The 24,987-nt window shown below is 40.7% G+C and overlaps 1 protein-coding gene across 2 annotated transcripts; it reads left to right on the top strand.

The window, feature by feature from the left end:
- Positions 1-390: 390 nt before the first annotated feature.
- On the top strand, positions 391-24,012 carry slc39a6 (solute carrier family 39 member 6). 2 transcript variants are annotated; one of them, XM_035942056.2, is made up of 12 exons: positions 391-508; positions 3,503-3,698; positions 6,532-7,186; positions 8,386-8,542; positions 10,987-11,088; positions 11,552-11,721; positions 13,036-13,227; positions 13,626-13,710; positions 14,065-14,466; positions 15,211-15,291; positions 16,655-16,845; positions 19,662-24,012. In XM_035942056.2, exons 2-12 carry the CDS (start codon positions 3,508-3,510, stop codon positions 19,812-19,814), a joined length of 2,379 nt encoding a protein of 792 aa, XP_035797949.2. In that variant the 5' UTR covers positions 391-508; positions 3,503-3,507; the 3' UTR covers positions 19,815-24,012. The 2 variants fall into 2 exon arrangements, with proteins under 2 accessions (XP_035797949.2, XP_035797950.2); XM_035942057.2 differs by lacking the exon at positions 391-508 and adding an exon at positions 658-948.
- Positions 24,013-24,987: the final 975 nt, after the last annotated feature.

Raw genomic sequence — 24,987 nt, 5'->3', positions numbered from 1 at the left:
TGTTACACCAGCAAAGATGGTGTATACATTTAGGAAAAGTACAAAATAAAATATCCAAAACAAAATGAGGATATACATAAGTACTAAGTAGAAATGACATTCTCACACATGCCAGTATCATGGAACAGATTATTACATAAATGTAAATACTGGCATAAGTATTGATATTGCATAGGTTGTCTGTATTGCACAGATCTTTATGTAAATTAGAAAAATACCACATGTTCTAGGTATGTAGAAGAAATAATATCACACAAGGTAAGTCCAGAATGTGTTATTAAATAGCATCATTCAAAGAAGTCTCGACATTGTTTTTGGAGTGATTCGTAAGCAGTCTTCCTTCCTTCTTCTGTTTGGTGTTAACTGACGTAGTTTAAATTTCCGGCGGTCCCTGAATGCGCCATCAGTCCACCTCCATCCGCCGCTGTTACCGGACAGAAGAGCACCGAGCGGCCCCGTGAAGTTCACATAGCCCCGAAGAGGATCCAGCAGAGCAGTCCGGTTCACTGTAAGTCACCTCCATAGGTTTACCGCCGTGTTTTTGTCGGGTTTTCAGCCGGCGAGAGGCGCAGCACGTCCGATCCGGTCCGCTCCGCACGGCGGCGGCAGCGGCTGGCTGCAGTTTCCGGGTTTGCCGTCTTTGTGCACACGGCACCGGGCTGGTGCAGAGCGCACAGCCGCAACGTGTTTCTGTTTACCTCCTGCGGGCTCCGGTCCGACACGGACACGCGTGGCCGCCGCTCGTAGCACCGGAGATGGTTTTAGTGTTTTTTAGTAGTTTGTAGTTTGAGCGGCGGACGGAGGCCGAGGCTGGGCGGGAACACGAGGCCCGAGTCTGGGCCGCAGACACCCGGAGGATGCCGTCTGTCAGCATCCTCCGGGACATTTAACCAGCTAGCCGGCTAGCAGGGAGGCTAACCCGGCTAGCTGTGCGTTCAAACCGCGGAGGTGAGCGGCAGAGGAGGTGCTAACATCACAAACAATACAAACATCATAAATAACCGAGGATGAAACAGCAGATTTAATGTTTAATGTTAATGATTGTTTGATGGATCTAGCTGCTAAACAAGCTAAACAGGCTAAACAAGCTAGCGTATGCAGTTTTAAATAAGTATATAGCTGCTTTTCTTTACAACCAAAAAGACAAATTAAAAAAAAAAGATGCGAAATGATAATAAACAGTCAGTTAGCATGTGTTTCGTGCAAAAGCTGTTTGTGCAGTTTTAAATAAGCATACAGCTGCTTTCCTCTGAACTAACCTTCAAATATACATAACTTTATTACTGTGATCAGAGCAAATAAAGAAATTATGTCTTTTGCAGTATCAAGCAGTCAAAATGCTCAAATATACATCATTTTGTTATTGTGGTCATAGAAAAAGTGCATATAAACGTAACTACTGGAGTATTTTTCCGAGTGTTTGGGCTGCGTGTCATTTCTAGACTGTAGTTAACATGATTTAATGATGCATTTTTATATATAAAATGAAGAAATTATCTATTTTGCAGTCATCCTTTAATGTTTTTTTTCTATTCTAACAGTAGCATGTGAATATCTTTAGACCCTCAACCAACGTAATTCTCTTGTCTGAGGATTTGGCGCAGAGTTCTTCCTTTAGTTTGCCTTTTAAATAGCAGAGATTAACAACAAAAAGACACAAATTAACAAAAAAGATGCAAAATAAAAACTTAATTGGCATGTTCTTTGTTTAAAAACAGTTTTAAATGAGTATAGAGCTGCTTTTATCTGAATTAAGCAGTCATAACTTTCAAATATACATAATTTTATTATTGTCGTCATAACAAATGTGTGTATTAATATTAATACTGGAGTATTTTTTTCCACAGTTTCAGTTAAGGGTTAGACTGTAATTAACATAATTTCTAGATGCCTTTTTGTACATAAAATGAGCAAATAGTCTTTTTTTGCAAACATCCTGTGAGCTATTATCTCTAAAATGTGACGTCAGGAATGAAATCAGTTTTTCAGTCGCAGTGTTGGTGCTGCGCTCACATTCGAGCAAACAGAAAGCTAACAGAGTGAGTCCTTTAAAGCTGTTTCAGCAGGTAAAAACAGCCGCATTCGTTCCAGGCCACAGAGCAGGTTAAAGAATGAGGTGGCTGAATGATACGTGCTCCAAGAGTGACTTTGTGGCGAGACGCCGTAAACCAGATTCCGTTCAGAAAACCTCTAATTTTACTTCCTGGTTGAAGCTCAGTGAAGCAACACGTTGAACTTCTGCCGACACGTTTTCTAGAAGCTGCTCAACAGTTCGGCTCCATGCAGAACAAAGCAGGAAACCGTTTTTTTCCATCTGCGTGGGCTTAAGTGTGATTAAATAGGATTTATTGAGTAAGTGGTGTGTTTATAGTGAGCTAAATCCTGCCGTAACACAACATGACACATGTTCTGTAACCACCTCATTGTGTAATGGCGTTAATTCCTCTGATTAAACTGCTGGATGGACTTCTACTCTGAGTGAAGTTTAGTACTTTTTTACTCAGTTACTTCTATCAGACAGCTGCTGTTTGACTGTAATGACCTTATTAAATGTGATTAGAAAATAAAATGTCCAGAATTGTCTCTATTGACCCTAAACTGTATTAATATGCTGCTATTACTTAATTTTTGTTTTATTCCAGTTGTGTAAATGTATGATAATACTTTGGCAGATACAGAAATTGTACTTTTTATTAAGTATTTTTTATTGTAATTAAAAAAAGACATTTAAACTTAAACAGATCTTCAGATGTTCAGAAGTTTCTGGTGAATGGAATGAATGCAGCAAATTCTGGGAATCAAGCCTCTGTTTTGTGCTTAAGACCTCTCAGTGTCCGAATTTGTTAGAAAAAGTGGATTTTCAATTTTTTAAAAAAATATCTCTAATACATAGGATCTATTTGATCAATGTTATCATGAGAATACTGTCTGAATGACTTCACCAATGCTTTGAAAGCTTTCATATGTTAGTAGAATTGGGAGTTATGGCCAACTGAAGTTGACACAGGTAAAAAAAAAAAAAAAAAAAAGTGATTCATTCTAAAATGGTTAGATGGACATCTTGAATCATGGGTAGGTTGATGAAATTTGGGATCATAAGACATGGAAGTACCATCTGCCTTTGTGCAAAATTTCAATTTCCTTCCATGTTGTCTTCAAAAAATGTCTTATTAACAAACCGAGGCTTGTTTGCCAGAATTTGCTGCATTCTCTCCATTCACCAGAAACTTCTGGACATCTCCTGAAAGTCTGAAGCCTCTAGGACGTATACTTGACGTTTTGTGGCCATCTGAAAGTCTTGTTTAATTTCCAACTCTCAAATGATTCATTGAACATTTCCATTGGGTTCACATTTATGAAAGTGTTTGAATTTCAGCTTAAAAACTGGGCAGATGTCAGTTCCAGATGCCTCCGACAAAGTCTCAACAGATTCTGAGGTGGTCTACAACCACGGAGGGTTCATCTTCTGTCTGTAATTGAAGATTTTCTGTTTTGCCTGCAGAGACGATGAAGGAAGAGATGAGTGCCGTCCTCCTGGTCTTCGGGTATCTGTTCGCCCTGAGCGATGGTTCGGCCGGTCCGGACTGCGACCCGTCCACCACGGAGGCGAGCGACGCGGTGCGTTTACTGTCAGCTGGAGTCGACATCCAGAGAGCCGAGCGGAGCCAGAAGCAACACCTGGAGGCTCTGTTCAACAGGTGAGCAGGAACACTTCACCTGATGAAAACCACTTAGATTCACTTGTTGTATTTCTGCCAACATTCAGTCATTTATGGGGCCGTTTGTCAGGAGAATTCTTCAGTGGAGTCCTGACTTCTCCAAATTAATACTCAGCGTCGTCTCTCAAGTCAAAGCAAAATTTTACTTGTGCAAGGAATCAACATGCACAGAACACAGTCTGAACAAGTGACTGGTGAGAATAGCACAGCTTTTATACAGACACATAAACATGAGTTACACATCATGGTATGTGTTATCTCTAGGTCGCTACAGGCAGGCGGCTAGGACTGGTTTCGTTTCCTTCAAACTCTTGTGCGAGCAGCTCGTGTCCTTGGTCCTCTTTTGGCACACATCACACAGCATTACAAGAATCCAATCATTTTCATAATAAGTTAGAAGTGTTGAGAAAAGACAAGTTGAAGCTCCTGTTTGGATCGTCAGAAAAACAGAAAGGTTTCACATACCTCCAGTGATGAAAGAGAATTGTGTTATTTGAGTTCTTTAATTACCTTTAAAGGATAATTCTGGTTTATTTCAACTTATTTCAGAGAAAATCATGCTGAAATCGCAGGAACACAAAAATCAACACATTGCCTGTAGATGAACTGAAGTGATTCCACCTGCAGCCTAAATTAATTCCAAATCAAAATAAAAAATCTCGTGTTTGCAGCATTTTAGATGATTATAACCTGCTTATTTTCTACTGAAACAATGAGAAGCGACTCAGAGCAGCTGCACATATTCATATATTGTCTTCTGAAAAGGCATCTCCTGGTGATTCAGCACAAGAACTACTGAGGAATAAAACACAGACAAGTTAGCTGCTGTCTTTAGATGTCGGTTGTTGAGCTGCGACACACAAACGTCAGTATGAACAAAATGCAGAAACGCAGATGTCTTCTTTAACTTGTCAGTTAGTTTGGAGTCGACTCAGTAAAAGCTCGGTTAAATAAGTTAAACTCAGCAGTTTGTGAAAAAAACATCTGTGTTCAAAGTGCAACGTTAGCCTGAACTACAGTCCCATTACTGGAAAATACGCCTAATTTTAATTATCTGTTAAAAGTTACTATTAAATGTGTTCTTTCATACTTTTTAAAAATGCTACAGGCTCAAAAAACAAGATTACTGTTTCTTATGTTTTGAACTCTTCATGAGACGATAGCAAGATAACGTTACTGCAGGTAGGTTAGTCCTCAGGATGGACGAAAGCAGAGAGAACAACATAAATCTGAAGACTTTTAGATGTTTCTACATAGAGAAACTGAGGGAAAACTTAATTCTTTTTCTCTTTTAATTTTCTTTGTTTGAAACCTGCAGTTTGGAACCTCTGGCTCCCCCTTCTGGCAGTGAGAATAATAACACAAATGCAGTCGATGCACGTTGATGACGGATTTCTCGTCATCCATCACCGTCATGTTCAGACTCTAATCCTTCCTGTGATTCTTTATCTGGAGCTTCAGAAGGTTTTCCACCAGCTGCTGCAGCTCCTCCGACTCAACAGTTTCTCTCCTGTTCAGCTCCGACAAACCGGTCGTTGCCGATTGATGCATCTTTACCGGTGCAAAGAAAAGTTAAATATTTAATACAGAGAGATTCACTTGAGCAGAATTGTGTGAATAATCGCCTCAAATCCAGCTGTTGTGCCTTTGTATATGAAAACAGTCAAGCTTTAAACCTTGCGGAAGGATGTACCTCGCTCTAACGTTGCAGCAGCTAAAATGCACCAACCAGCCACAACATTAAAACCATTGGCAACCAAAGTGTACAACATTGATTTTTTTTGTAATAACGCAGTGCTTTGCTAGGAAACCTTGGGTCCTGGCATTCAACTGGAAGTTATTTTGACACGTACCACCTACTTAACCATTGTTCCAGACCAAGGACACTCTTTTCGGGTAACAATAGTAAGACAGTGTGCCCCACTATACCTTTAAAAACAGCTCAAGGAACACAACCAAGAGCTCAAGGCACTGACACAGCCTCCAGACTTCTTAAATCCCAATCTAGTGGATCATCAATGGGATGCTTTGGAATGAGTCCAATCCATTGAGTCCAAAGCCAAACCCTGCAGAAGATCTGCTAGCTTCCTGATGCAGCTGCTCGTCTTTTAAATGGAACTAACCAGAGCTCCCACATCACCCGGTCCCTTCCTCTCTTCACTGGCTCCCCATCAACTTTCGTGTACATTTTAAAATTCTGGTGATTACTTTTAAGGTTTTACGTGGACAATCACCACAGTATATCTCGGACCTCCTTCAGCCATATGCCCCGAATAGTGCTCTCTGGTCGGACCAACAAAAATGACTTGCTGTCCCTCGTTCCAGGTATAAAACCCGTGGTGACTCTGCTTTCCAAGCTCTTGCACCAAAACCGTGGAATGCTCTTCCTCTACAGCTGAGATCAGTCGACTCCTATGGAGCTTTTATGAGCCAGCTGGAAACATTTTTATTTTGACAGGCGTTTTGTTGACCTGTAACTGCTCTATTTTATTTATTGTTTTGATGCACTTTATTTTAGCTGCTGCTTCCCTGTTTTAACAGTTTAATACCTTTAGCATTATTGTTTTTGTTTTTATCCTTGTTTTATTTTTGTTGTAAAGCATCTTGTGATTTTATATCTGTGAAAGGTGCTATATAAATAAATTTTACTTGCTTACTTACTGACTGATACCCACCGGACGCCACAGGATGGCACCAGAGATCCTGTGTCTTGGCCCCAACATGTCAGAACTGTTTTGGTTGCACGAAGAACTTAATGTTGTCGCAAGTTTTGCATTAACTTAACGTTGTGTTCTTGTATTGAATCCAACAGATATGGAGAAAACGGCACCATCTCTCTGGCCGGGTTGAAGCGCCTCCTGCAGAACATCGGGTTGGGTAGCGTCAGGGCCATCACTGTGCAACATCACGAGCAGCCGGGTCACCATGACCTCCACCACCACCACTATCATCAATACCATGTGCACCACAACAGGTCGCATCACCACAAACATGGCGATGCGTCACCGCCGGAGAAGATTCCAAAGAACCAGGATGGAGCACCGGGGAAGAAAAGCGCGAACCTGGATGGTCACGATAAGAAAACGATCGCGGCAGCTCAGGAGGTTGAAACCACGGCAGCTTACAGAGCTCAGCTTGTGGTCAAAGCACAAGACGGCAACCCCGAGAGACCGAGTCCTGCAGGGGAGGAAACTACCAGAGGGAACGCTGCCGGGCTCGTCACTGAGAGTCAGACTCAGGCAGCGGTTAGCCAAGGTGACGGTCACGGCCACGACCATGACCACGACCACGACCATGACCAGGACCATGGCCACGACCATGACCACGACCATGACCACGACCATGACCAGGACCATGACCATGACCACAATCACGGCCACGATCACGACCATGACCACGACCATGACCAGGACCATGACCACATGAACCAGGATCATCTCCGCAACCACAGCCTGGACAGTGTGGAGGTACGAACACCAAAAACAGCCGTATTTTCTCCAATACAAGATGTGTACGACAAGACTTGATAACATTTTATTGAAGTAAAAAATCCACTTTCTCTGTTGAAATCTGGCCAGTGACCGATTATCAGCTTGGCAGATTATCGTGGCTGATATTTGGCATTTTCCCCAGTTATCGGTATTGGTCAATTGTAGACAGGTTGTTGATAAATGAAATACTTCCGGTATGATGCAGCCTTCTCTCTCTCTCTCTCTCTCTGTAGTCGCTCTGTGGCCTCAGAAATGTCTCTCAAGCAGCAAGAACTGAACAAGAAACACAAACCAAAAAAATTAGCTTCTTGCACAGTGGCTAACAATGCTAACGGCTAGCAGCTAAGTTAAAAAGCAGCCAGAGATGAACCCGAGCAGCAGCACATTAACTAATAAAGGTTTAAGATCTGGACCTTACTGGGCAATAAAAGTAATAAAACAGTGAAAGATTAAGAAAATAGTGAACTGCAGGAGACAAACTGATTAATTTCAGTCGATAAACGTAAACAGAGTACGTCATTTAACCACTCATCTTTCTGTTTTACGTATTCAGTTAGTCTCCCTTTTTAATGCAACAAAATGTCAAAAAGTTGGACATTAACGCATCAAAATGTCCAAAAGTTGGATATTAATACATGAAAATGTCAAAATCTCAGATATTATTGCATCAAAATGTCAAAAAATTGGATATTAATGCATTGAAATGTCAAAAAGTTTGAAACTTTTGCATCAATTTCAAAAAATTGGATATTTTTGCATCAAAATGTCAAAAATTTGGATATTAACGCATGAAAATGTCAAAAAGTTGGATATTAATGCATCAAAATGTCAAAAAAGTTGGATATTAATGAAGAAACCTAGTTATAATTGACAGATTTTCTGCTATCACATCTTGTTATCTTGTTACAACATTACATTTAATGTATGTTGGTTACAAATATTGGTTATGGGCCTTCCTTGATTACCAATAATTGGTATCGGCCAGATTAAAAAAAAACAATGAACATCAAAAAAAAAAAACAAATCCTTTAATTTTCTCCTACTGGATCCCTACTGAAATCTTCTAGAATTCCTTGTTAGATGTCCTGATCCGATACTGGGTCCCAGTGTGGTACCGTTTTCTTGGAAAATACACACTTCGGTAAACACTGAATTTTTTTCTGTTTTCCCTCCAGTGTCTGAACGCCTCCAGCATCCTCTCCTCACATGGGATGTCTCAGGAAGTGGGCATGACCCTCGGAGACTTCAGCTTCCTTTGCCCCGCCCTCCTCAACCAGATCGACGGAGGAGCCTGCATCATGCACGGAGACGCCTCTGAACACGAGCACAGAGGTAGGAAATATCTGGACGTTGGGGATTCTACTCTTTGCTCCTGAAGTGATCTGAATCATTAAATATTTAGTATCTGCCCGAACCCTTTTCCTAGATGTTATACACTTAAACATTTGCATATTAGCTGTAAAACCTACCTATGTGGTAAGCAGAGAGCATTGTGGGACTTAAGCTCACATGGGGGCACCATGACAAAGTCTTTGCCAGATGCTTAATGACATGTGGCCAATGAATGGGTGTTAAATCAAGCTGAGATAAACAAGGATAGATGGATAGATACGTTATTCATCCCCTTGGGGAAATTAAAGATGTCCAATACCTTGCATGTTACATTTAGGAAAAATAAGGAAACAGTTGCAAAAGAACTTGCAATTAACATGCAAATCAAAGAAATATGGTCCAAAAATTGCAGTAATAGTGCAAATTTGCTGGTATTTACCAAAAAAGATGATTAAAATGTTTAAGGACAGTATATAAGTAGCTGAAATGATCAGTTAAGCAGCTGTTAAAGAAATAGTCTATGATTTTTTTTTAGTAGTAAGCTGTTGATGATTTTAATGACAAAACAAAATAAAAATGCTAAAATGTTTAGCATCATTTGTCAATGTATAAAAACTGAATGTTAATGCGAAAGGATGGACAAATAGACAAATTAACTAAAAAGTTGTTAAAGCCCTCATCAGTGTTGACACAGAGTGATTTTCTAGCCAGAATGCTAACTAACAGGTGGTGTCCTTTATCTTTTAGCCTTTTCCACAGGCGTTAGCATCTTTCCATTAAAAGCACTAAAACTTTGAACCTGCCTGATGCTGAAGCTCAGTGTCGGCTTGTAAGGTAACATTCCTGTTGGTTGATTCATGTACTGTAGCCTGAACAACATGTTTGTGCTGCTGAATGTCGTTATTGTCTGTGCTGAAAACCTTTTAATTCCTTCAGTAATTAGAATCTTAGATTTTACAATTTGAGTGTTAGAATATGACTATGACCAAAATGAATGGTCTGACCAACCACCTACCACTAACATGCGGATACGAGCCTTGAGAGTTTACCCAGAATGCACAAGTCTTCACTGCTGAATTATCAAAAAACAGAAACATCTGTTACGATCCAACCTCTAGGGGTTGGCGGGATGCAACAAAATAACCAGAATGTTATTGGTTCAGGTGAAGGGATTTATTGCTTTGTGGCAAATGGAACATAAAAGTGATAAAGAACACAAGACTGGTGGGTGTTGCTAAATCAAAGAACAGAATATAACAAAACAAAGGCTAACAGAGTTTATAACTAAGCTAAACACAAACAAAACAACTAAACTCCTTCGTCAAACATAAGTACATCAGCAACACCCGCCACAAGTAATAACAAATACAACAGTGCACAAAAACTAAACAAAACTGGTGCCTCAAACTCATGTACTGAACACAGCTCATGAAGACTCTAAATACCGAATGGCTTCTTCACTAAGTTGGCGGACTGCTGACTGGAGCCTCAGTCTCCACACCAAATTAGCAGCTGCCAACAGAAGCTCCAGGTGTCTGTAGAACCCACCACAAGTATCTACAGACCAAAAGACACAGGAATACAAACAAGACATCACTCACAGAGGCACCAGGGCGGACTGGTCACAGATACCAGCCGTCTAGACTAACAGCTTGGTTGCAGTTACATGGACATGTGCAGTGACTGTGGGAGGAGGAGTCGCGGTGGTGGACCAATCCAAAGGTGGGAAGGACCAGGGCTGGGAGGAGGTCTGGAGCTCCAGGGTAATCACTCCTCATGACTGCCAGCTGGGAATCTGGAGCTGTCGTTGACCAGGTGTAATCAATCCACACCATCCAGACACAGAGGGTGTGCAGATGTTCCCACACACGACCACAACAGGCCATAACAACATCCTTGGTACCGATGATTGTTTCCAGGACTATTTGTCATATATGTTAAACTGCAGCAGTTTTACTGTTCCAACTATGATACATCCCATTATGTTGATGCTCAGTGTGAGAAAAAATGAGCTCAAAAACGTTGATCATGTCTTCTTATTGATGCAGTAGTTTTGGGTTGTTTTGTTCAGACATAAAGTGAATAGATAGATGCTGACACTCTACTCCAGAACAAATAGGATGGCGGGGTTGCATCATGCCTGGTGGGCGGGTCGGGTCCGCTGGGCTCACCACGACATGCCATTACAGCGTGGGCGTGGTTGGTCCGGTGAACCTGGTGGCTCTACTGGGCACGTCGCACATTGACACGTCACACGCTGTCAGTGAGACGCTTCTGAAGAAGGCGAGAGCTGCTCGCTGAAACTGTCAAGGTGATCAACATCCATCTATTCATGTCTGAACAAAAGAACTCAAAGCTGCTGAACAGAAATCAGGTTTATTGTTTAGACTGTGACTCTGGGAGGGATGTAAAACTGATCCTGTTGCTGTGTGTGTTTTTTGTAGGACACAAACATCACAAACATGCTCACAATCACCACGGAGACCACAACCACTCCGACCACGGCGAGCGATCTGCCGGAGAGAACGGCAAAAACATCACAACAGGTAATCGCTGTTTTCACTGGTGTTGAGGCGTCATTCTGCTGTGTTTCCCCTAAATGCGGCGACTTCACGCTCTACATTCGTAGAGATTCAATAAAGCGAGCAGTTGAACAGAAAACAGTAGGAAGTGCAGCTTCCCAAACTGGCTGAATTTTAAGTTGCATCTTTTTTCCTCAAAGTTTCATTTCCTCGTTTAGACCAAAGGTTTTTGCGCATATTTGCTGCAAAACAAGCAAACGCAGAGCTCATGTAAATCCAGATAAAAGTGCGTAATATTAACAAAGCTGCTCTAACTCTGGTTAAATATCTGCCTTCACATGCTGTTTGAGAACAACCCGTTTTATGAAGCGTTTTATAATTAATTCAGTGCAGTGAACAATGGGATTTTTTTTTTTATAAAACTACATCAACCGGTGAAGTGTGGTTTCTGATTTGTGAGTCTGCCTGTTGGGTTTGTGTGTTGCAGCGTGGGTGGGTGGATTCCTCTCCATCACCATCATCAGCCTGCTGTCGCTGCTCGGTGTCGTCCTCATCCCGCTCATGAACAGAGTCTTCTTCAAGTTCCTCCTCAGCTTCCTGGTGGCGCTGGCGGTGGGAACGCTGAGCGGCGACGCCTTCCTGCACCTCATCCCCCACGTAAGTCCAGCTCGACCAGCGGTCGCTGTTTTAGCAGCAAGACATCAGACAACGTGTGCCGCTCATCTTTTCAGTCCGGTCCGACCAAGTTTGAAGGGATTTACGGCTGTTTAAGTTCAAGTCTGATTGACCTCAACCCCCAACACTGAATCTGTCACCAAATGACACCATTTATCGCCCAGAAATTGTATAAATTGTCATTTTCAGCTTTGCAACAGTTCTTTAACTAACCTTTAACCAAAAACTAGCCCAAAATACGCAGAGGCCAAAAGTTTGGATGCAAGATCAAATTTGTACAAAAAGTATCATAGTTTCATTGGTATAGTTTGAATCAAAATAAATGTGATTATTATATAAAGAGTCACTCATCAGAATAGATTTTTACTAGAATTATCAGGTATTTATATCTGTACTCTTGTTTCTACACTCAGCTGTTTCTGTCTAGTCATTTCTGTGGTAGTTATAGAGATATGGACACAGTTGAGATTCACTGGGATTTTTGTCTGCAAACTCTCAAAAGCCAAAGAGCTAAAGGGAATAATGCAAACTGTGATTTTTACTTTTGCGCAGATTCTTGTAAATCTTCTCAACTCTAAAACTAAGCTGTTCTTTTCTTTTTAAAAGATTGCCTGGAACATCAATGCATATCTGAAGGCAAATTGAAGAAAATGGCGAATATCAATGAAAGTCAAGTCTGATCCTGCAGTAAATAACATCCCAGAATCCATAGAGTTCATACTGGTTTGTAAGAAAGGCATTGTGAACAGAAAATTGAAGTAGCTTCCAAACTTTTGGCCTGTATTGTAAGCTTACAATGCTGATATTTAATCAAACTCTCTTTAGGCTACGTGCCTCTCTTATAAAATTGGCTAAAAAAAAAGCCCCAAAGCGCATCTGGATTAGGTTTTTATAAATTTTAAATTATAAACACGTATATGTCTTTTCATTGATTCAACTGTCAACCACAGTTTTTATATATATATATATATATATATATGTAGCTCTGAGTCCTTTTCCTTGGTTCTTCTGTTTCCATGGAGGTACAGGACTTTAGATTGTAGTGAAAGATGAACCCACAGTGAGTAAAAATATGAAAGGAAGTGAGATTTGCAAAATATGAGGTCTTCAAATGTAACTCCTGTCAATGTAGTCTCAGTTTAAAGTCCTTTCTTCATAAAACTGGACATTTTAAAATAATTTTCTCACACTGTTGAACCACAATGTCGTCATTTTTAGTCCAGCTATAACCAGCGAGCTTCAGAGTCAGGCTGTTTGAATTCTCCAAGCTGAGCTCATATTTTCTCATCCCGTCAGTCTCAGGGAGGCCACCATCACCACCACGAGGACATAGGGCTGAACATGGATGGACATAACCACCATGATGAGCGAGAGGAAAACCTGGACGCGGTGTGGAAAGGTCTGACGGCACTCAGTGGAGTCTACTTCATGTTTCTGATCGAGCACTTCCTGACGCTGGGGAAGATGTACAAGGACAAGAAGCAAAAGGTCAGAGACTCATTGGTTTGTTTAGCATCAAAGCTGAGGTGGAGCATTTAGAATGACATTTATACAAAGAAAAACACATGATGTATAAACTGAAAATAATTTGATTTGCAGTGACGTTACCTCTGCTGTTTCTCAATGATTAAAACCACATTAAATCCACAAACGAAACAAAACCCAGTCATACTAGTGGAATTTGCACTTATAATGACTGTTTTAGTTGGTGTAGCAAATAAAATGCATATGTAGGAAACTAAAAGTTGACTCTTCAGTTTTTGCATTTTTTGCAACCATTAAGCATAAAAGTCTGTAAAAGTGCAGTATGAGGGATAATTAGGAAACTATGTGAATGTACTGTTGTTGTTGTTGATGGTGTTGTTTGAAACGTGTCGCCCACACAGATCCAGAAGAAATGGGATCAGAACGACAAAGCAGACCCAGAAAAGCAACCGGCTCTGGAGGAAAACGACATGAAGCCAAGCGAAGGTGACTAGCGATGTCCTCATCAAGTTCTTTTGTTCCCAGTTCGGTCCGAGTCATTTAACATTTAGTTTTTGCCAGTACCAAGTCCAAATCGGATATCATTTTTATGGATAATACACACTGCATCTACTGTACATTAGCTGTTGTTAGCTAGCAGAAAGCATTGTGGGGGAATTAGCTAGGTAAGGGGCACCATGACAAAGTTTGCTGTAACACATGATGTCTGACTCAATGTTGTGCCTGATTGGTGCTGCTTTTGCATGTTGTGTCCTTTGATGAAGTTTTCGGTCTTTAATCAGTGTTTTCTTTCAGTTGGTTCTTGAAGTGAGTTTCAGTATCTCCACTGTCTGTCTTTAGATGTGGAGACCAACGGTGCCGGTGCGTTCGGCGACCACTCGAGCAGCCTGCATGGTGGCAGCGTGGCGGAGGAGGAGCAGGTGATGTTGGCGCCGCAGGTGTCCGTCGTGTCGCCGCAGGGTTACGGCCGGACGTCGGGCGGCGCCTCCTACACGGCCGAGGACTGCGAGAACAAATGCCACTCCCACTTCCACGACACGGTGGGCCAAGCCGACAGCATGCACCACCACCACCACGACTACCACCACATCCTGCACCACCACCACTCCCAGAACCACCACCCGCACAGCCACTCCCACTCCTACTCGGAGCAGCACTTCCAGGAGGCCGGCGTGGCCACGCTCGCCTGGATGGTCATCATGGGAGACGGACTGCACAACTTCAGCGACGGCCTGGCGATCGGTGAGTAGCTGCTGCTGCTGGAACTCGGTCTCCGTAAAATGACGCTCCTGTACAGCTAAACTGCATCCTCAGTGACGTTTTGCATATTTTCATTTGCAATTAAGTTTACTGCTCTACTGTTGCTGCTTTTTAGCCAACCAATCCTTCATTAGATGGGGTGGAGCTTGTCACCATAGTAACCTAGATAATGGAGGAGAAGCTTCAAATGTGTAGTAAAAGGGTTGTATTTTAACCCAAACTGTGATGTTTTTCCAACATTAAGGCAGTAATCTTGGTGGCTTACTTTAACCAAGAAGGAGAAAGTGTCCCACAAAGGGAGATATTTTCATAAACAGAACTAGAGAGCCAGAGAAAACCAAAAGTAAACGACAGCAGAAAACAAAAATTACTGATAGCGTGGCCTTGATACAGCAGCTGAATGTGGTCAACTCAAAATATGAACTGCCTGTCTGAGAACATGTTTAGCAGGATAGCCTGTGAGGGTAAAGGTATGTCTCCATGGGATCCATCAATTTCTAGCATCCCATTCGTTGTCTATGTGAAACGCTTCATGTTGCATGCTAGTTGCGTTGCGGTGTGTCTCTCCGGAGCTCATTTGCATCATCAGCATCTTGGTGAGCACATGTTGGCTTGTTAATGTGGTTTTACTGTGTACAACAACATGTGAAATGCACACAAACATGCTAGTGAATGCATGTAACAGCAGGTGGTTTTTTCAAAATATTTTGCCGTGTGTTTTTGCAGGTGCTGCCTTCACTGAAGGTCTGTCCAGCGGACTCAGTACATCTGTGGCTGTTTTCTGCCACGAGCTGCCGCATGAGTTGGGTAAGACCTTGGATGTTATCTCAGGCTCTCAGTGGTGGATGTTTCCAGGAAGTCTTTTCATTCCTGGCCGTTTTTTTAAAAATGTAGTTCCATTAATTAATAAATATGATTTTATTTTTCTGTGGCTGATTTCTCTATGAACAGATAGAGCCTCAGGTTCAGAAACTAGCTGTCAAACCTAAACCAGGACGCCGTGTTTTGCTGCAGGGTTGTAGGACTTTCAGCACATGTTGCATCGCTGCGCTGCGTCGTTCATTAATTCAGCCCAGACTCAGTTTGCTGCAAAGAAAAACAGCATCTGCTCGTCGCTGCAGCCGATAACTGAAGTTAAATTGATGACGGGTTACAGAGTATGATGGAGCGCTGGGTTTCACGCTAACTCTTTCCCCACATGTGCTCCTTAATCTGGGCCAGAATACAGAACTTTAGAGGCTCAATAAATACACATCAAGTAATGTGTCTTCACTGTGGGTTCATTTTTCACTGCTGTCTGAAGCCCTGCAGCTCTATGGAAGCAAAACAACCATGAAGAAGAACTCAGAAATGTCTTCTGTCTGGTATAAAACAGTTAGAATGACAGGAATCTTAAAAAACAGGAAACTCACAAGTTGGATTTCTTTATTTTACAAAAAATGAAAAGGTGTTACCAATACTGGGAAAAAGGTTGGCTCCACATCATACGGATATTTAACTTTTTATTCTACTCTGCTCATCATCAGTAGAAAGATGTTTCACCATGCTGAATGTATCTCCAACAACCTGCTCCTCTGTTCACTGTTTCTGAGCCATACTGCTTTTATTTGATTCATCCAGTAGCTTTGATTTTCCTCTCAGTCTCTCTAATTTTGCTTTCATACTTTTGGCATTTTCTTTTAAAAAAAAAAAAAAAAAAAAAAAAAAATCTGGAAAAAAAGGTAAAATATATGTCTATACTGATTGATATCATTGCACATTAAAACACATCCTCATTTGCACATTATGTTTATTTCCACATTTCTGTATCACTCTGTATATTCTTGTATGTATTATTATGTTATTTTTTCTTTTCTATTTTATTTTAATCTGTTTTATCTTATTTTACGTTATCTTCACTTTATACCTGACCTAATGTTCTGTGTCGTCTTGTTAAATACCCAGCTGCTGTTACAACAGAATCTCCCTCTGGGGATTAATAAAGTCTGTTTATGGAAACACAAGATTAAACAGAAAAAGAATTGTTTGATGCAAAACTTCAATAACTTTAAACTGGATCTAAAACCGACAGTCTTTAAGAGCATTTATCGTGTTATTTATGTGACGCTGTTTCCAAAACTTTACAGCTGCTCAGTCACACGTCTGACTTAGTGTTTCCTGTGTTTCCCAGGTGACTTTGCGGTGCTTCTGAAGGCCGGTATGACGGTGCGTCAGGCCATTCTATACAACGTGCTGTCGGCCATGATGGCCTACCTGGGCATGGTGACGGGCATTTTGATCGGACATTATGCTGAAAATATCTCCATGTGGATATTCGCCCTCACAGCTGGGCTCTTCATGTACGTGGCGCTGGTGGACATGGTGAGTTCTTAAACACAACCAGTCGCTCATCTGTCACCTTTCATCCCATGCAGTTAATCCGAGCAGCTCAACTGGTACCGAATTTACTGAGAAGTGTTGAGTGTTGGAGGAAAAACTTCCCTTAATTATCAGCATTCACAGACAAAATATCTAAAACAATCTGAGCTGAAGTTTGTGAGTGCATAATTTTAACATCAGCACCTGTTTAACTCTTCAAGGTTTCTGGATAGTCTGCTCCTGTCATGTTTTTGTTCACTGTGGGTTCATTTTTCACTGCAATATAAAGTGAAGAACTCAGAAATGTCTTCTGTGACACAGTTAGAATGACAGAAATCATTTTTAAAAATTGTTTATTTTTTATTGACAAAATAATAAACCTGGAATCAACACATCCATCATTTTTCCAAGTATCCACAGGTGTTGCTGATACTAAACTATTTACATTTTTGACTGTTTGGCCTCTGTGAGTCACTGAAGGCATCACAGTTAAAGATTATTATGATTATGATTATTATTATTTTTTACAGAATCTGGTTTATTTTTGTCAAAATATGAAATGAGACATTTTGAATGAAGTGATTTTGATGAAATATGAAAATTTTAAGCTTGGATTTAGTCTAGTTTTCTGAAGAAAGTGTCACAGAAGAGACGTTCAAGTACCATTGGAAAGTTGATAATCAGACAGTTCTTCATGTCTTCCTGCTGGATATGCTTTTATTCTCACTTAACATCATCTGTCGGCAGGTGTTGGGGACCAGAGGGTTAATATGACTATTTATGTCTCATAAAACATTTAAAATAATGCTTTAAGCTTTCAATCCATAATTTCCATAAAATATTACACATTAATTTTGTGAAAAATTCAACCTGAAAGTTGCTCTTTAAGTCATGGATGTTGTGGTTTGGACTTGTTTCTGCATCTCTGTATCCCTGATGGGAGTTTGTAGTGTTGGTAGGAATATTTCCACTGTTGTTTCCTGTCTGCTCTGTGTGAACACTGCCTGCAGTTCAGCCTAATAGTCCCTGAATCTTCATAATGTGTCTGCTGGTTGCAGCGGAGTCATTCGTCTAAAAGCAGAATTTTTTATTTTTTACAAAATCCATTTGGAACAATTAATTTTTGATTAATTTTTAGATGAGAATGAAGTGATTGTGATGAAATGTCCCGAGTTGAGGCTTATATTTTGTAAAGTTTCTTGGCAGAATGGTGAACGGTTCACCGTCCGATGCCTCCGTCTGTTTCACATTATCTGTCTGATAAACGAGGCGACTCTGGTCCAGTCAGCAGCAGCTGTTCAGCTTTAACCGGAAGTCGGCCTTCAGCAGCAGATGGCTTCTTCTCACCGACCTCCTCTAAACGACACGTTTATTAAAAACACAGGAGAGCTGAGCCGTCACAGTCAGCTGCTTCCTGGAAACACGGTGAAGCCTCGGCTGAGCGATGCTGACCTCTTGTGGCCGCCGTCCTGCACTGCGCCCTGAAAACATCCCGTCAGTCCGGCCAGCAGTCAGCTGGGTTAAGCTGCAGTGGATTAAATTAGACGTTTAAGTAGCTTCAGAAACCCGATGACGGATTAGACAGGTGCCTGAATTCAAATATTTCTGTTTCCAAAAGTGGGAATCCAACCTTCAATGTGCAGGTTTCAAAATTATAGTAATTTTAAACGCTTGGCTGTCATATTTGACCGTTTGCAGCATCGTTGAATATGAATCGATTAATTGTTGGGGAAGTGGAGCAGAAATTATTCCACATAAAGGTTAGTTTTAACTAAGGACATGTGACCTCAGCAGCTGGTTCAGTGACCAGCGGCATTTTCTAGCTGATGTAGAAGGTAGTTTCTCCGGAAACGGTGTCAAACATTAGTGCAGTGTCATCGGCGTACGCAGCATCAGTAACTTTGATTTGTGGGTGTTTTCTGCTTCTTGGTTTGTGTAAAGTGAGGCAGAGATTCTCAGCAGGATTGGTTGAAGTTCTTGGTACATTCTCACTGTTACTACACGTGAATCCAACACAGATTCGATTACGAACACTCCATCATTCTTTATGTCCTTGGATCAAACGTTCTGTGTCAGCTCCAGGACTTTACGTCTTCTTTTTGCTTTCATAATCTTTGTTGTCTGATTACAGTAGAGTTTGGGAGAAGTTTTCCATAGAGTCGTTCCTTTGTTGGGTGCTACCTCCTTGAAACGTTGAGATGATGTAATCCAGTGTAGCTGCCGTCCAGCTTAGCTTCCGACTGTTTTACAGAAGTATGGATTCAACATGAACTCAAAAAAAATCCCCGTTTCCCATCATCTGAAAGATTAGATTTCCTGATAGTGTTTAGCTGTGAACTGATGGACCATGCTTCTGCAGTTCTCACTGTCATGTCAGTTTTTGTTGATGGTCCGTTATTGCCAAGGTATTTAAAATTTTGCACTAGATTGATATTTGGACCAGACGGTGAATTTATTTTTCCTGTATTGACAGACATAAATTCATTCTTTTCTGCATTAGCATTGAGACCAATGTGACCAGCAGCATTTTCTAGCTGATGTAGAAGGATGTTTCTCCAGAAATGGTGTCAGACAATAGTACAGTGTCGTCAGCATACAGGGCATGCATTACTTTGATTTCTGGGTGTTTTCTGCTTCTTGATTTGTGTAAAATGAGGCCGAGGTTCTTACCAGGATCGATTGAAGTTCTTAGTACATTCTCGCTGTTACTCCATGTGAATCCCTCACTGATTAATAACGAACACTTCATCGTTCTTTATGTCCTCGGATCAAACCTTCTGTGTCTGCTGCATGACTTTACGTCTTCTTTTTGCTTCCAGGTGCCTGAGATGTTGCACAACGATGCCGGGGACCACGGCTTCAGCCACTGGGGCTTCTTTCTCCTCCAGAACGCCGGCATCCTGCTGGGCTTCTGCATAATGCTGCTGATCGCCATTTTTGAGCACAAAATCCAGCTGGACCTGGGATACTGAGGGAGAAGCGGCGCTCAGCTCAATGTTGCATTCCAGCGTCTCTGTCTGATGTGTAGTGTTTTTATTTTTTATTTGCTGTCAACAGACTCCGGTCACCACGGTTTAGTTTTCACATCGTGTTGCAAGAAGCACCAGTTCAGACACGAAGGTGGAATGTAATCGACCCGCCGCTCAGTCGGTGGAGCTGATGGAAACAGGAGTTCAGGAGCTTCTGAGGCTCAGATGTCTGCTGATTGGACTGATTTTAGGAGAAAAAGTAGCTCAGAAAGTAGTTTTGTTTTGTATTAGCTTGGACTGTGGTAAAGCATGCAGCAGTTCCTCCCTGTATCAACAAACTCTTCACCCCTGAAGTGGGAGTCAACGAAGTGTATGACGCAAAAGTTGAGGTTCAGGTGTCGAAGTAGATTAGTAGATTGTTACGGTTAATCCAATAAGTTTAAAGTGTTTCTGCTGCTGAGTCAAACTGGATCAGTGTTACAGAGGATCCCCAAAGAGTCAAAACACCAAACTGGGTAGCAGGTTACACCAAAATCCCCCCTTCCAGCACTTAACATCGTTTCCAAATGCAGCAGAATCTACAGCCAGATTTAGCCTTAGTTTACAAATTATTTAGCGTTGGCACCATTAGGGCGATGATGATTACCAGTTAGTCTGCTATTTGTTTCAGAGAATGTTCCAGCTTAACTGTTTTGTTGCAGATACAAACTTTTAACACTTGACTGTCATATCTGATAAAAGCGTTACCAATTATCAGTGGATTAATTATTGACGTGAATGAAGCGGTGCAGACATTTTTTTGACTAATGACGTGACTGTAGCGGCTAACATGGCTCATTTACATCAACCACTCTGCAACACGAATTCTGCCACAGTATATTTTGATTTCTTTTGATGATGTGAACTCTGACCAGAAGTCATTAAGCTTCACAGAAGTCTTTGTCATGGTGCCCCTCGCTAGCTAAACCCCCAGAATGCTCTTTGCTTGCTAGGATGAACAACCTGTAATCTAAATAATGCCCCAGAAGGATGGAAGCTCTGAATGATGTTTCCAATCAATGATCGCTTCATTATCAGTCAGTAATTGATCGATTGAGAACACAGAATGAAGACATTTCCTCAGTGGTGAAATTGTTGTTTTAGACATGATTTGGGCCACAAAGGCAGCTGAGTTACATATTTAGGTAGAAACACTGATGTAGTCGATTCCAGTTCATCTTAATCATGTGAGCTGATAGGTCATTAACCACCACTGAAGTCTTTGTCATGGTACCCGTTGCTAGCCAAACGATGCTCTCTGCTTGCCAACATGAGATTCCTGTAGTCTGAGTGACCTCCTCTGGGCTCTACAGTATTAAAGACACTCCACCTGGTGGAACAAGCAGGTACTGCAGCTGATCTGCATTTACTGACCTGCAGGTTCCTCATCTTCTGCCTCAGCCGTTAATATAACTTTGATTGGGTAAACCAGTAAATTTAATTAATTATTTAACCAATAGTTATTAAAATTCCTAGATTAGATAACTTCCTGTATTGGTCCAATGCTCAAAAACCAAAAGATAATAAGAAAAAACTAAGTATTTGGGTTTAAAAGTTGGAACCAGGAAGTTTTTGGTATTTTTGTTTCAATAATTGATTTTCTGTTGATAGATTCGTGCTTTCAGTTCTAACAGTGGTCATGCAGTACACAGTCTCTGGTTCTGGAGGTGCTCCTTCGTGTTCATTGTGAACATGTTTATGAGGGGATTTAAAAGTGTTACCCAGTGTTGTTGTGTTTGCTGCACAGGGCAGTGCACTCATGTTTGTCAAACGTTAACACACCATTTAAAGCTCAGATCAGGCTCCAGACCTTCTGTGTAGAAGACGCAGTTAGTGAGATGTAGACGGGAGTTTGCTGCTAACGAAGCTGCTTCTCTGGAGTCTTAATAACAGGACATCTGTGCCTCTCAGTGTGGAGGCTAAAGGAGAATTATGGTTTATTTCAACCTGGTGAATCTCCCAGTAATGTGGCTGCTGTGGCTCTAAGGGTTGTACCAGCTTTCCATCAAAGTTTTACAGAGAACAGCTTTGTAAACTCTGAGTTTTTTCCAGCGTAGTCAGCGAGTCACTTCACACAGCGATGTACGAGGTGTTAAATAGAGCCATAATGTTACTCTCCAGCGTCTCTTTTTACTTGTTACACAACTAGTTTTATCATTTTTCGTGTCTGCAGACGAGCCATGCCCTGCAGCAGAGAGTCTGAAAAGAATCAATTCCAGCAGCGTCAAGTGTTCTGTATTTTTTAAACTTTTGTTTTTTTTATTGTTTTTATTTGTTACATAGAAAGAGTTAGTGTGGCAGCTTAAAAATCCTTTGTTCTAATATTCCTCCTGTTCAGGTTGAATGTGGACTTTGACAGCAGAAGATCCAACTGTGAACGTCCAGCTTCAGTCTGAAAGGTCTGAATGTTTGTTTATTGCATCTGATGTTTCGTTAAGTAACGCGGTTCTGTACGGAAGAAGGTTCAGGGTCACTGTAAAAGAATTAGTTTGACCTTAATGCCAGAGCGCTGAGAAAATTCTCTTTTTAAGGTGTTTCCTTAAATAACAAGGTCAGAATTGTTTTTTATTGAATTTGACTGTAGAGTTTTATGTTACCCTGATATTTTTCTTTGAATTTAAAGTCTGGCTTTAAAGACAGAATTCAAAGAAAAACCTCAGAATTTGGAAATAAAGTCAAAACTTTGGTGAAAAAAGAAATCCTGACTTTTAGAACAATTTGAAGTCAGAATTTCAGAGAAAAAGATGTTTTGAGTTTTGAGAGTAACATCAGGATTCTGACCTGAATTCTAACTTTTGAAGTCCGGATTCAAAAAGAGAAAAATCTGAATTCTGACTTTTAAAGTTTGTATTCAAAAAAAGTGTCTCAGTTCTGACAGGAAATTCAGAATTTGGAGCCAAAAAGTCAGAATTCAGACAAAAATTCCTGAATTTTAAGTTGAAACTAGAAATTCTGACTTCTTTTAAAGAAACCTCAAAGAGCTTTAATTTTCTCCAGCGGCTCTGATCCTCTTTGGTTCCATCACAGGTTGAGCAGAAAACATTATTTTTCCCTTTAAACAGGAAACAAACAGAAAGTTGGGTGACATGGAGCTCAGTGTGTATATTACTGTGTGTATATACTTTTATATGCAGTTCAGCTTTGATTTGTTTCACTCACTGTGCTGTTTGTCATGAAGTTTGTGAGTCTGAGCGACGCAGAAAACATTACATGTGATTTACAGTTTGGGAAAAGTGTGTTTTAATCCAAAAAGAAAAAAGAGGATCGAATTATTCTTTTACATTTGTGTCCAAAAGTGTTTAAAATGCGTCTGTTAATGAAGAGAAGTGCAGCAGGTGGATCAAATCACAAAGACGTTGAGCAGCTCTGCAGCAAAGTTTCATTTTTAAAGGTTCTGTTTGTTAAAATAATCAAAGTTAAATATATGAGACAAAAATTTAAATCGGGGCAAAATCTGTGTCAGAATCAAGCATGCAGGACTCTCCGGATGATTCTTGCAAAATAGAACATTTCTGGTTGTCAGATAACATTTTATTTAACAATTAAAAGCAGGAAACGAACATCTGGGAGCAGCTGTGCCACATCTGGGGCTGAAAAGATGATAAATAATTAATGTTTCTTGATTTAATTCCAACGTCCTGTGAGTTTGTATCGAACACGACACGTAAAAATGGATCAAAATGATCAGATTTACAGCTTTGCTCCCAAACATGATGTTAAACTGTAAAAAGAAGAATTCTTCTGCTTGTTTAAAAGTTGAAATGTGACGTGTTTTTCTGTGATCAGAGCCTTTCAAGTGTTTTTAAAGCCTGACAAACTCAAATCTCCAAATCCAGCTGCGAGACTCAAATTTGAAAGCAGCTGAAGTCCTCATTTTGACATTTTGGTCTTTTTCGGAACAAAATTAACATAAATAATACTCACACTTTTCTGAAAAGTGAAAAACTGTTAGTTGTTGTAATATTTAATGAAGCTGCTTGTTTCTGGAGGCTCTCATGTGACCTTAAAACAAGAAGCAGAATCGACCAAACGGCTGTTTGGCTGCAGAGCTGTTTTAAACGCTGTTATTTTGTCCACCTCTGGACAAACCTTCAGGCAGCTTTGATGTTGACTCACTGTGACATTCCTGAACACCAATAAACTTTTGGTCTTCTTCCCACAATGCACCGCCTGCAGAGGGTTTGTTGTTTTGCACAAAAAGTTACAATTTTATGTTTTCTACAAAATAATTTCTTGCCTATTTTCAGAAATGTTATGTTTAAAACTGCAAATGAGTTCTAATGTCCTGGATAAACAGGCATGAAGAACAGAAATCTGAACTTTACGTACGATCAGGTTGAAAATTCTCACATGTAAAATTTATTTGTAGACATTTTAGAGTCCTTCTAGTGTTATTTTGAGTCTGCTTTTGTTTACTGTACATCTTGTGTTTGTGACTCTTTGAGCTCAGAGCATCTGCTGCAGGACTCCTGCTTCTTCTTGTGGCTGCAGATGGTTCTTCATGAGTCTGGCTGGATGTCTGGGCTGCTTGTCCTGCTGCAGAAGGAATCTGGGACCATCAGATGCCTCCTGATGCTGATGGAGAACAATCCAAACATCTAAAGAGCCTGAAACACAGTGCTGCATATCATGTAGTTTTTATTGTTGGCTGGATGAACATACAGTTTGATTACCATCAGATGAATGAATAATGAAAGTTCTCTGCAGCTCCCAGACAGAAGTAGCTGCATTAGCAGCAGCAGAAGAAGCAGCAGCCTCAGCAGCAGTAGTGTCTGGTCATAGTAGCAGCAGTAGTAGAAGGCTGGATGCAGTGTGTGTTTGCAGCCACTAGAGGGCAGCAGTGGAACACTGATAATCCTGATGCAGCAGCAGCATCACATGCAGACACTTCTTTATGGACACATGTTGACATGAGACGGCTGGAATTAAACACATTAATAACACATGAGGAAAGTGAAATATTGTGTAACTGCAGCAGAATATTCAGATTATTGAAATATATGAAGAAGAACAAACATGTCAAATGGATATGATGAATTATCAGAGATGTAAAAACACTTAATTCTTAATTAAAATATGCGTAGAGATTGAATTATTCAAAAAACAAAATGAAATAAACTAAAAATTGATGATTTTG

Source organism: Amphiprion ocellaris, chromosome 10 (genome assembly GCF_022539595.1).
Source record: "Amphiprion ocellaris isolate individual 3 ecotype Okinawa chromosome 10, ASM2253959v1, whole genome shotgun sequence".
In the NCBI taxonomy this organism is placed as follows: Eukaryota; Metazoa; Chordata; class Actinopteri; family Pomacentridae; genus Amphiprion; species Amphiprion ocellaris.
The sequence above is the reverse complement of the archived record's forward strand: the minus strand, read 5'-3'. Positions and strand labels throughout refer to the sequence as shown.

Bases quoted from the DNA above. Each gene is read 5' to 3' on its own strand.
- slc39a6 (XM_035942056.2), top strand. From the start codon at position 3,508: ATGAAGGAAGAGATGAGTGCCGTCCTCCTGGTCTTCGGGTATCTGTTC. The intron at 7,187-8,385 runs GTACGAACACCA...TTTTCCCTCCAG, and splicing joins ACAGCCTGGACAGTGTGGAG to TGTCTGAACGCCTCCAGCAT. The intron at 11,089-11,551 runs GTAATCGCTGTT...TGTGTGTTGCAG, and splicing joins CGGCAAAAACATCACAACAG to CGTGGGTGGGTGGATTCCTC.